The sequence below is a fragment of the Schistocerca gregaria genome, chromosome 7 (genome assembly GCF_023897955.1).
Source record: "Schistocerca gregaria isolate iqSchGreg1 chromosome 7, iqSchGreg1.2, whole genome shotgun sequence".
Taxonomy (NCBI): domain Eukaryota; kingdom Metazoa; phylum Arthropoda; class Insecta; order Orthoptera; family Acrididae; genus Schistocerca; species Schistocerca gregaria.
The window spans coordinates 398,689,534-398,703,355 of NC_064926.1; the positions used below are offsets into that span (position 1 = coordinate 398,689,534).

The window sequence follows — 13,822 nt, forward strand, 5'->3', positions numbered from 1 at the left end:
GTTTACGGAAAATGTACAAACCTGATCTGGATGGTTCCTCTGCTATGACTGCCTGGTGAATTTGTAGATGTGGCTCTGCAGCCTGATACAGACCCATCTACCTTTGTCAGTCACCTTATAGATCATCTCAAGATCTGACCTTCACAGCCATCCAGGCATAAAATTGTTGCCACATTTGTCCAAAAAGACCCCAGTACACGCACACACATGATGTTGCATACTGATGGCATAAAACCAGCCCTACAGCCACTGTACAATCGGCAGCATCGAGTCGTCAAGAGGGGAGATCACACCCTGGACATTCTGGTCAGAGGCAAGCAAACTAACATTACAATAGACAGCATCAAGCCATCAGATGTCTTCAATGAGCCATCCCCCACTGACGCTTGATAAACACAGGCTTGTGCAGTACTTGGTCCAGCCAGGGCAACTCCTGCACCAGCATGTGGTCCAGCAACAGCAATTCCTGCACCTGACTGGTCATGAAGTCAGCTCCAGGGGACCAGCAGACCACAAGGTCTGGTCAACACGTCCGTTTCCTGACACACTGCCTGGATGCGCTCTGTTTCTGCCAAGGTGGCTGCTCTAGCGACAGTGGCCAGCAGTTCCATAAAGTGTAGTGCACGAGAGTTTTCATGCTTGTGTCATGCCAAAAGTGTTCAATTTCACGCTGTCACATTAGTTCCATGCTGGCCGCCAGGAGCATTGTGTTTTGTCTATAAACTCTGTGCTATTTACACTTACTTTATAACGATTTCGATGTTCATGTTTACTCTATGTTTAATTCTGTAATTGTGTGTAGGCCTTAGTAATGAGTCAACAAGATGATTAATCATTCTCTCTCAAGTTTGCGTCTAAAAGACATTCTGTATTATTTGACCTATGGACAAATAAGGTCGTTGTCATCCCAGCAAAGAATATATCGCTCATGTTATTTATTTGTATCCAAACAGGTAGGCCAACTGGTCGAACAGGCTATGTTCCCCTGCTATGTGTTTTTCATCAGTTGCATCATCATAGGTCTATCTTCTATTTCAAAATATCACAATGAATAGCAAGAAAAGTAAGCATAAGTGTAGTAATGAAGTTGGGTGTAAAGTATAAACACAAATGCCCTGGTTTATTCTCTCTGAAATCTGGTCACCCTAAGTATATTGTGTGTGGCCAAGATAAACTAAAAACTTTGACACCCCTGATATAAACTGATGTATGAGTTTCATCGACATATGTTTCTTGGAAGTGATGTAACCTACCTGTCCATAAGTGATGCTGCACTGCTTCTGGATGACTGTGTCTCAGTACTTTGTTGTGGCTAGGATTTTCTGGTTTCTTTAGGGGTCCACTTCTGCTCAGGATGCAGCCAGCTTGGTTCACATATATTGCTGTCATACATAAAACATATCTCAGAAGTACACAGATCAGCCATAATTAGCTCAAGGAAATGTGACTGTCTTCTAAATATTTTTACTGTGTATTTCAACTGCAGGACACACAGTTGGTATGGTTACTGGTTTTATATGAAACCATCAATCAGATATGTCCAAAAAAACAGACACTACACATTCATATAATGGATTCACCTCAATAGGCAATGAATGCGTGGATGCACATTTATGTTTGATCTCTAGCAGGAATCTAAAATTAGTGAACATAGAGTACTTGGATAGGACCCGTGGATGGTTGGTGCCAAGATAGTCCATGCATCTATGATAAACACTGTGTCCGAGTACAACTGCATAGTAAGCAGGAGATCCTGGATTGGAGTCCCGTTCTGGCACATATTTTCATTTATTGCTGCTGATTCGGCATAAAGTCACAATGTAGCTGATATCATTGGTCTCTTCTCTTTCTTTTTCTTTCTTCCCCCTCTGCCTTCAGTTTACATAATATTACTTGTTTCACCTTTTCACTAAGTTGCCATCAGAAGAAATGCTTAAAAAAATGAGAAGAGGGGTGATAATGTACAAGGAAAAGAAATAATAAATCAAATAAACGTTTTTACATAACTAAAATAGAAAGAAACTTCCACATGGGAAAAAGGTATTAAAAACAAAGATTCCAAGACTTACCAAGCGGGAAAGCGCCGGCAGACAGATACATGAATAAAACACACAAACACACACACAGAATTACTAGCTTTCGAAACCGATGGTTGCTTCTTCAGGAAGGAGAGGGAAAGACGAAAAGATGTGGGTTTTAAGGGAGGAGTCATTCCAATCCCGGGAGCGGAAAGACTTCCCTTAGGGGAAAAAAAGGACAGGTGTACACTCGCACACACACACATATCCATCCGCACATACACCCCTTAAAACCCACATCCTTTCGTCTTTCCCTCTCCTTCCTGAAGAAGCAACCATCGGTTGCGAAAGCTAGTAATTCTGTGTGTGTGTTTGTGTGTTTTGTTCATGTGTCTGTCTGCCGGCGCTTTCCCGCTTGGTAAGTCTTGGAATCTTTTTTACATAACTATATGCACTTGAATAAATTACATATTAATTCTTTGACTGAACAGGCCCAAACAGGTGCTCATAATGTATCCTTATTTGTATTCTGATTGTTGGAACTGAAATCTACAGTTAACTACATAATAGCACACATTTTATACCTTTTAAGTCACAAATACAATTATGAGTAAAAATATTCAGAATATTTAATATCAGTACAAACTATCAATTTTTTATTGTGAATACCTGTAATCTTATATTTGCAATTGAAAAAGTTCGTAGAACCACATAGTTAATCATAGTTTTCAATTTCCAGTACTGATAGTGTGGATATGTTTATATTGCAAATGCCTCTCTTGGGCTATTCAGTTGAAGAACTGCTATGTAACTTCTTCAAATGCATATAGTTGTGCAAAGAAGCTTATTTCATATCTAATTTAGTTTCCTAATACTTCACTGCTAGACAGATCTTCTGATGAAGACTTGGTAATAAGTCAAAACAGCTCATGATACAACTTGTGTGACCTGAAACTGAAATATATAATAATAATAATAATAATAATAATAATAATAATAATAATAATGTCTCAGAAGATTTCTGCCTTAAATGGTATATAACAGTAACAGTGTTGAGCATTAAGTTCTGCTGCCTGCACAAGACCAAAATATGTCATCACAACACTTCTACTTCATCAGTCAGTATTACATAATGAAATAAATTACATTGTACCATAGGCCCTTTTCATGTTTAAGTAAATTTTTAATATGCAGCTGTTATTGTGCAGTCTGTAATGTTATTTGATTTAATTCCTTTTTCTGTTTCCACAGTCTGTCCTGTTTTACAAATAACAAGAATTGACCAAAAAGTTCGACCCCATTCCAGTGGGAACACACTAGGACGGAGCAGATTGTGTTAATACTTCCTACTGTGATATGTTAAAGAATTTTTTTGTTTCAGGTCTTGGTTTAATCGTTTGATTGAAACAAACGAAGAACAGAAAACAGCAGTAAACCACATAGTGTCTGGTTCTTTCGCCCCATCTCCATATGTGGTGTTTGGCCCACCAGGTACAGGCAAGACAGTCACAATAGTAGAGGCCATATTACAGGTTAGTGACGATGTATTGGTTTCATTTCTTAATAAATGTTTTGTATTTTCCATTTTTGTCTTGGACGCTGTAAACATCCATCCAATTAATTTCTTTAAGCAATCTCCTAAATTTATCAGTTTTTGACTGTTTTATTGGCCTTCTGTACTCAGTTCTGATAGATGTTTTATCCTGAAAATTTTCAAAATTTAATGTAAGGTGTTGCATGTCATGGTCAGATAGCCCATTTACTACTGGTTTTGTAATGTGGCTTAGTTGCCTAGAATTGTCTGTAAAGATGTTATCAATGGCAATCTTAGAACATTTGTATACCCTAGTTGGGAAATTTACAGTAGAAATTAAATTGAATGACAATGTAACTGATTTCAGTAACTGTTCACTGACATTGTTTTTCAGGACATCTATATTAAAATCACCTTCATCCACTAGTTCTTTGTATCTTAATTTTAGATGAGATAATAAATCTTTAAGACCATTTATAAACAGGTTGAAATTTCCCGAAGTTGCTCTGTATATGGCTACTATTATAAAGGACCTATTATGAAATTCTGTCTCTATTGCTCATGGTTCCAAGTGCTGCTCTAAGCAATATTTATTGATGTCAATATTCTTAAATTTAAAACTGTTTTCAACAAATATGGCAAGTCATCCTTTCTGAATATTTTGTCTACAGAAGTAAGAGGCTAACTTAAATTCTGTAAGGTTTAACATATCTATACCAGTGGTGACATGCTGTCCAGAGGCAGATTATATCAACTGGGTTAGATGACTCTGATTCATCAATGCACATAAGTAGTTCATTAATTTTACTTCTAAGCCCTCGAATATTTTGATGTACTAAAGATAATTGGCATTTCACATTTACCGAGATGAAATCAGGTGGAAATAAAATTTCTGCTGTTTGCAGTAAATTTTTAACCAACAGCTGTGTTCACTGATCCAATGTGCCAGGATTATGCTGTTTGACTTCTTTCTCAAACTGAAGGTTTGTTTCAATCTTTACTTCTCTCAAAACTTGACTTCATTCTGTCCTACCTATCCTATAAAAGGGGGACCGATGACCGTAGCAGTCTGGTCCCTTTAATCCCCCAAACCAATCAACCTAAAAAAGGTGCTGCTCCAACACCTACGACCGCTGGTATACTACCGCTCATGGCAGTGCTCCCCCCCCCCCCCCCCCCCCCCTTACATTTCCTGCTATTAGCCCAGCCAGTTTACCTCTCCCTTTCCTGTTGAGGGCACTTTTCACTCATGGTAAAAATCTTACTTTACCGAGAATAAGTCAAATTAAACTACTGAAAAACAAGAAAAGACATTTATGAAAGTTTAGGTCTAGTCTCAATCATATGTAAACAAACTTACTTTCGTGACAATAAGTTATATTACCGAAAAAAGGAAGAAAACCACGTTTACAAAAATTAGGCCTAGTCGCAACTGTATGTAAACAAAGCTGCTACCATATGTGCAAAGTTTCCAGATACCAGAACTTAAAATTTATGTTGTGTTTTGAAAAATAAAGTTAAACGACAAAGAGATACACTTTTCTTAACTTGCTGGAATGGAACAGAACAATTAAATGAGTGTATCTAAGTTTTACTGTGCTACAATGTATGCAAAAATACAGTCGTAACTCTACCTTATGTTCCTTTAAATTTTTCAGGAGTAATACACAAAGAGAAGTGAAATGTTTAATTGTAAACTTGAAAAACACACTAATACATCTATTAAACAAGTTTACTGAACTAAACTGAGTTTCATTGCAGTCTACATTACTTACCTGTACGGTGGCACAAAACTCAGACATTTTGCCACGTGCAGGGCTATATGTAGCATAGAAATATGCAACAACTGCAGTGAATTGAGTAAGATGATTTTAGCAGGAGGTACTTTGCTTTGTGAGGTGCTAATGACTTCAACACCAGCCCTCAAGTTCGTGGTGCGCCACATTATATTCTAACTGCCTAAGGTAACCAAGGAAACATGGCCACCATAGGTTATCAAAAGTAGCAACTATATCAATCGTCACTAGAGTATATGCAGAATGAGTATCTGTTGCTAGCAGATCACCTTATAAATTGCATCTTCAGTTGATATGCCTCTTCTTAATCCAGACTGGTGAGGGCTCATCCCATGATCTTTTAATTTCTTGCATAATAGTTTTTCAAATATCTTGTCAAGAACATTCAAAAGACAAATTGATCTGTAGGATTCTGGTATCAATGGACCCTTTATCACTTCAGCATTCTTCCACAGGTCAAGGGCCCTTCCTTGCAATAGGCACTCATTGTACAATTCACTTAAGGAACTAGGTTAGTAGGTGACTGCTCCCAGCTTTCTGTTACCATCCCATTAGTTGTTTTGAGCATGAATAAGACTGCTGGTAATCATATTTCTTCACAAACTGTATTATATAGTACTCCACAGGTATTGATTTCTAAGTTAAGCTCCACAAACTGCTTCTACGGTAAAATTTTTTATTTGCATAACTCTTCCTTAAAACATTCTTTAAAATACCAGTATCTATGCAACCTTCAGACTCTTTCTTCTAAGGTCATACTGTTGTAGTATAGTTTCATGGCTCTTCTTGTTACAGATCTTAATTTCTGCAGTATCTCAGTCTAGATGCAAGGCAACATCTCCCCATAGGTATCAATGCCTCCGTTGTTCTATGTGTAGCCACTGTCAGTTGTTGCACTTTAACATGGAGTCTCAATATACGTTAAAAAGCAAATTAGATTTAGATTATGCAGTAGTAGATCTTTACAAAATGTGCCTTGAAGGCATATTTGAAGTAGCCGGTATGGTAACACACGCACAAAAAATTGTAATTGTGTCAGCTAGTCAAACTCCAAGATCTGATGAAATAATATTTATAGAAAAAATTAACACAATAATTTTGCAGTTGTCCAAATATAAACAACAGAAAATTATAATTGTAGGTGATATTAACATAGATATAAGGGCAAAGAAGAAAAATGTTATCTATATTGATAATTCTTTGAAGTCATTGAACTATTATTGTCTTAATGAAAAGCCCACCAGACAGAATGCATGTCTTGATAACATAATTAGTAATGTATATAATGATACTCTTGAATGTGATGTAATAGAATTAGAAATATCAGATCATGTAGGACTATGGCTTCGAATAGAAAATTCAAAACTCAACACTAAAGAAAGACAAGTGACATATATACTTCTAAGAGAATCCAATGTAAACAACATGATTAATGAGTTACAGGAAATTGATTGGTCTCATAAAATTAATAATAATAAGGCAACTGATAAATGCTTTACTATTTTCCTCACAGAAATTAAGCACATTGTAGAAAAGATGTGCCCCACTGTAACAAAAAGACAACACCCTAATAATACACATAAGCAATGTCCTACTAATAAGTAGTACACTCCAAAACTTAACAAACGTAGGATACGACTTCTAATTCTGAAGGATAAGTCTGATAAAAGTGACCAAAACAAGGCAAATTACATAAATATGAGAAAATTTTACAAATCAGAAATAAAAGGGGCTAAGTGCAATGCAAATGATGAATACGTTTTGAATTCCAAAAATACATGTAAAGCTGCCTGGAATGTCATAAAACAGGAAATTAATAACATCAATAAAGAAAACAACATCCCTATAGACTGTGATACACTCAATGATTGTTTTGTAAATAGTGCCACTACCACTCCACTCAATAATTCTACCATAGATGCAGAAGCACTACTCATCCATACAAAACAGACTAGTGAGAAATTTACTTGGGCCCCTATCACCCTAAATGACATTTGCAAATCAATAAACAAACTAAGCAATTCCAAAACAGAAGACTGTTATGGACTCAGTAAGTTCATCATAAACATACAGCAAAGGAAATCAAATTGCCACTTCTCTCACTGTCAAACAGAGTACTAGATGAAGGAATATTTCCAGAATGTCTTAAGCTCACAGTCACACAACCTATGTATAAAAGGGGTGATAAAAACCTCCCAAACAACTACAGAACCATATCAATAGTACCAGTCGTATCCAAAGTAATAGAAAATTGCATTCATATGCAGCTATACAGCTATTTTGAAAGCAACAAATTGTGAAATGAACATCAACTTGGATTCAGATCTAACCTATCAACTTAAAAGCAGTTGAAGCTTTGGTGAACAATGTGTATGAAGCATATGAAAAGAGGCTGCATATATCTGGAACACTTATTGATTTAAGCAAAGCATTTGATTCAGTGTCTCATGACATAATCATTAAATAGTTAGAATACTGTGGCATTGAAGATAAACCACTCACCTTATTCAAATCTTATTTAAGCAATAGGTTACAGCTTGTATATGCAAATAAACAGAGAGCAGCAAGACTCCCTATAAAAAGAGCAATACCTCAAGGCTCGGTTCTTGGGCCTTTCCTGTTCATTTTCTATATTAAAAATTTCTTGAATTATATACCATGTAAGAATATACTGTAGACTGATGATATAACACTAATAACCTCAAGTGACAATTTACAAACTGTGCTGGATAACAGCAGAGAAATAATGCAAATGAGGCTAGTCACTGGTGTCAGGCCAATCAACTGCGCATAAACAATACGAAAACAGAAGAAACAATTTTTAATCTAAAAGCGACAAAAAGTAAAAATAAAGCAGTGAAACTACTTGGATTGCACATAGACCTGGGGAGAACACACAAATCACCTGCACAGCAAACTAGCCAATGTACATTTTTTACTGTACAAATTGAGAAACTGTGTGAGCAAACAGCTATTACCTCACTCATATTTTGCTTTCTTCCATTCCCATCTGGAGTGTGGAATTTTGCTCTGGGGTAATTCCTCACGGGCTAAATGTATTTTCAGGTGGCAAAAGAAGGCCATCAAATGTATACTAGGATTAGCACCCAGAGATTCATGCAGAAACCACTTTAAATATCTCAGTGTAATGACAGTACCTAGCATGTACATATATAACTGTTTAATGTATGCTAAAGAAAATCTGGACAAATTCAGCATGAGATTGATGTACACACACACACACACACACACACACACACACACACACACACACACACACACACACACAATACCAGAAATAGTCACTTGTTGGATTTTCCTTTCTTGAGGCTAGCTTTTGTCCATAATAACTATAAACATTTGGGCATAAAACTTTTTAATAAGTTACCATACTCAGCTCATACAGCCCCATTTAATAAATTCAAGAGTGTATTGCAAAATTAGTTAAAATGCAGTGAATTCTATACAATTGAATAATTCCTAGGAAATACTCATTATAATATAAATTTTAATAAGTGAAAAGAAATGTTTTCAATTCTTAAATAAGCTAAATAATGTAAGTGTTTATTATGCTTAACTGTACTCCATTTTCAACTTTGACAAAGCCAATTGTATGAAAAATATTGAAAGGCGAATAATAATATTATATTGTATTCTATTGGAAATGTAGAAGAATTTAATGGCACCAAGTCAAAAACGAAGAATTGTACCTGGACAAACAAAGATATTACACCTGGGCAACTTGAGATGGTTTATAGATGGTGATCAGCTTCTGACAAAATAAACAACAAAACACTCATGTTGGGTTCACCCAGACCACCCATCCATCATTAGTTTGGTGTGTTGTTTCAGTACGGATCTGGATCACTTCAGTGTTTAGCAAGCTAGCATGTTCTCTCTTCTTTCGTTTCACCCTCTTTGGGTACGCTGCATCAATCATTTCTTTGTGCGTTGTTCTTTTCTTAGGGCCCAGTATTTCTTCATTCTTTCTGATCTTCTTCTCCTCTCTTCTTCTGAGATGAAGGGTTTGGACTTTTGTGTGGATTTGTCTTGGAACCTTATGTTTTCATCTTTAGTAATTAATTTAGCAGTTCGATCAATAAGTGAATTTTCTGAAATCTTTAATTCCTCTAGGTCTTTCTCAGTTTCTTTAAACCAGTTGGGCTTCGTTTTTCGGTTACGGAAGAAGTCAAAGATTTGTTTAGTGAATCTGTTGGAATTCATTCTGAGAAGATGACCAAAAAAAATTTATTCTCCTTTTTCACATAGAATCTGAAAGTTTTTTAATTTTTCTTGTTGAGAGTTTCATTTTTTATATATATAATCTTATTGTCTTGAAATTTTGGCCCAATGATTTTTCTTAAAATTTTTCTTTCTTTTACCTCAAGTTTCTCCATTTGGCCTTTGAAATTCATGTTAAGTGTTTCTGCTGCATACAGTGCTCCTGGCTTAATCGCTATCTTGTAATGTGTAATTTTGGACCCCCATGAAAGGGATTTTTTGTTGTATGTATTTTGTGTTAGTTGGAAGGCCAATTCAAGTTTATTTTTTCTGGATTCCATTGCTTTGCTTTCCCCAGCATTCCAACTAATCCATTCTCCGAGATATTTGAATTCTTTTACTGTTTCAATCTTCTGTTCTTGAACGTTGACGTATTTACATGAGTGTTTGATGTTTGTCAATATCTTAGATTTTTCAGAGGAGATCTGAAGACCAATTTTAGCTGCATGTTTCTTTAGTTCAAGGATTTGCTCCCGTGCTTCTTCCATTATTTCAGCAAACAGGGCTATATCATCTGCAAAAGCAATGCAATTTACTTTAAGGTTCTTCTTTTTGCAACCCAGTCTTATACCACTCTTAATATTTGTGTTCCATTCTCTCACTACTTTCTCAAGCGCACAATTGAACAGCAACGGCGAGAGCCCATCGCCCTGTCGCACTCCCGTTTTTATTTCAAAGGGTACCGATAGTTCGCCCATAAATTTAACTTTCGAAAATGTATTTGTAAGGGTCGCTTTTATAATATTAATTGTTTTCTTATCCAAACCCATTTCTTCCAGGACTGACAACAGAGATTCTCTATCAATCGAATCATATGCTTTTTTGAAATCAATGAAGGAGATTACGTATGTCTTTGCTCTTGATTTTTAGTATGCCGTAATGTTTTTGAGGTTTAGTATTTGTTCCGAACATAATCTGCCCTTTCTAAAACCTCCCTGGTATTCCCCGGTTTGCGGATCCAATTGCGGCTCTGCCCTTTTCAAAAGGACTTTAGAAAGAATCTTGTACGTTATATCCAGCAGTGATATTCCTCTGTAATTGTTGGGGTCTGTCTTCAAACCTTTCTTGTGGATAGGGTGGCTGAGATCTGTTCTCCATTCTGTGGGGATCTCTTCTTCATTCCAGATTTGATCGAAAACACACTTTAGGGATGTACTGCATTTTTTGTCAGTCTTTTTCCATAGTTTGGCCACTATTTGATTTTCTCCGGATGCCTTGTTGTTTTTAAGTTCTGAAATGACCTTCTGTAGTTCTTCAGTTGTCGGTGGTTCTGAATCCGGCTTCTCACAGTTGTTTGGGATGGATTCAAATTTTTCAAGGATGGGTTCACAATTCAAGAGTTTCTCAAAGTAGCCTGCTAGTATTTTGCAGTTTTCCGTGTTGTTGTGAGCGATGTATCTTGTATCTTGATAACCTTTGTTTGAAAGTTCTGTAAAAGCTTCTTGTGTTGTTTTTAGAAAATTCTTCATCAATTTGGAGGAGAGTTTTGTTTTCATGTGTCTTCTTAATCCTTTTTATATTTTTATCTACCAGTTTTCTGACTGTAATGAAATTCAGTCTACTTTCTTCTGCTTTCTGTGATTGCCAATTTTGCCATGCCTGTTTTCTTGTTTCAATGAGGGCATCACATTCCAGCGACCACCAGGCATGTTTTTTACTTTTTTTGTTAGGTGCTATCCGTTCAGCTGTAGTAATGAGGTTTTCCTTGATATCCCCCCAGCTTTGTGTCTGAATGGTTTCTGTTCTTTTGTGAATTCATCTGATTTTAATATCTTTTCTGTGCTATACTTCTGACCCTTAATTTGTTTCATGCTGTGTTTCCTGTTTGGGATGACTTTGAACTTAATTTTAGAAAGGTAGTGGTCTGAATCCAATTTTGCACCCCTGAGTACCCTAACATTCATGATTTCTTTGCTAGAAATCTTATTGATTGCCACATGATCAAGTTGAAATTCCCCAAGGCTAGGATTTGGGGATACCCATGTCATTTGTCTTCGTGGTAGTTTCTTGAAAGCTGTGGATTTAAGAATTAAATTGTGTGCTTGGCAAAGTTCTATTGGTCTCACACCATTTCTGTTTGTTCTCTTGTGTGCAGGATAGTTTCCAACTATTTTCTTATATCTTTTTTCTTTACCAATCTGTGCATTAAAATCTCCAAGAAGAATGATGATGTTTTTATCTGGAATTTTCTGAATAATGTCATCTAGATGATTCCAAAAGGCCTCCATTTTTTCTTTGTTTTTCCTGTTATCCTCGTTTATAGGGGCATGTGCATTGACAATTGTGTAGATTTTGTTTGTGCTTGTGAATGTATGACTTGAGATTCTTTCTGATTGTGAAACAAAGCCAACTGTTGAGTTCAAGGTTTGTTTGTTGATTATAAAGGCTGTCCCAAGATGTGGTACATTTTTCATTATTCTTGGTCCCACTTTCCCTTTGTATATCCTAAAACCTTCAGAATTGAAGGTATCTGTGTCCATGTATCATGTTTCTTGAATGGCTGTTATGAGTACGTTGTGGTTCTTTAGCGTATCTGTTAGATGTTTTAGTTTTCCGGTTTTCAACAATGAGTTTGCATTGATAGTTGCTAGGTATGTTGATTGCCTATGTTGAAATTTGGATGAGATTCCAAGACACTCCAACTTGTCTTTGTGCAATGTTGCAGACTCCCCAGAATCTGAATGTCTGCTGACGTACTGGCGTACAGTGGATCGTCCACCTGGGGTAATATAGTTTACATCACACTCTTCCATGATTGATGAAAGTTATTTTGGGTGTGGCCCAAAGGCCACAAAATATACAACCAAGATTGTGAGTCCTGTTCTATTTTATGCTATATTGAGAAAGTCTCTTGAGAAAAAAGCAATAATATATACTTACACTAATAGTGTATGAAGTGGGGAGAGAGAAAAAAATGCTCTTATTTGTCTATTAAATTAATTCTGACATAGTAGGACATGAATAAAAATTAATCTCATATCGTTAAAGCCATGTGTAGTTGTTCAAAAAATAATTGATAACTTCAAATTTGTAGGAAATTTATAACAGTGGCAGTAAATTTTCTGATCACTGTAAAATGTGTTACATCATCGTAATCTTACCTTTACCTTTCCGTTCATATGAGCTCATCTGCTTTGCCTTCACAGACCTTCCTTAATTGTTCCACATCATTCTTGGCCTCTTTTCATATTCTTTTATGCTTTGCTTCTTTTTTGTGTTTTTTATTGGTTTACAACACATTATTTTCCTTATTATTCATGAAGCCAAATTTCATTTTTAGTCCACTCCTGTCCCTGTCATGTTTATATGATAGAGGCTTCGTCTCAGTTAGTAAATAGTTTAAATGGCTCTGAGCACTATGGGACTTAACTTCTGAGGTCATCAGTCCCCCTCAGGTAGTAATTTTATTATTTATTTACTAAGCACCCGTATTATCGCATTCATGATATTGGATTTGTAAAAGTGCAGAACACTATAAAATATTAATATTTACATCATGTAAAAAATCTTATTATTAGGTTCAACACACCTTTATAACAAAAATATTATTCTGCTTATGCACATACAGATAGAATAAAAGCTTACGAAACACCTTTGTCGATTTTAATAAACTGTTAAATACCAATACTTTGGTTAACTAGGCATAGTAACATACAGCACAAAAGCTAGGTGCATAATTACGTACATACATTGATGAAAGAAGTTTGCTTTTATCTAGGAATGCTTGATAATTACGAATTTTTGTTTAGAGATTTTGAGGAAGACCTACAGATTTGAGCAAAATTCCAGGTATTTGTTAATTCTGTAGAAGCTGTTGATTATTAGTTGGTTTTTTAGTTCTTTTCTGAATGTATAACTGTTTGACTTTTTTTATGCTATCTGGGAATGCACTGTACAGAATTTATGGTTTGTAAACAGCACTTTCCTGATATATTGATTTTCTGTGCACATCCCTATGATAATCGTCCCTGTTCCTTGTTTGATAATTGTGGATCTCACTATTCAAAGCTGAAACTTGAAGGTTTTTAATGAAGCAAAATATAAATATAGGTGGTAAAGTCATGATTTTTAATTCCTTAAAGATATCTACATGGTGCTCTGCAAGCAACATCACTTATTAATCTTCCAGCTTTCTTTCGGAGCTTAGAAGACTGCTTTGCAAAAGAGGTATTTCTCCCGAGCATTATTCCATA

At 35.8% G+C, this 13,822-nt stretch overlaps 1 protein-coding gene across 1 annotated transcript in view; it reads left to right on the forward strand.

Moving 5' to 3' along the window:
- LOC126282194 (putative helicase MOV-10) overlaps positions 1–13,822 on the forward strand; it is a 461,728-nt gene that overhangs the window by 278,978 nt on the left and 168,928 nt on the right. Inside the window, exon 11 of the mRNA XM_049981723.1 lies at positions 3,400–3,550. Within this exon, the coding sequence (XP_049837680.1) occupies positions 3,400–3,550 (151 nt within the window). The remainder of the gene's footprint in view (positions 1–3,399; positions 3,551–13,822) is intronic.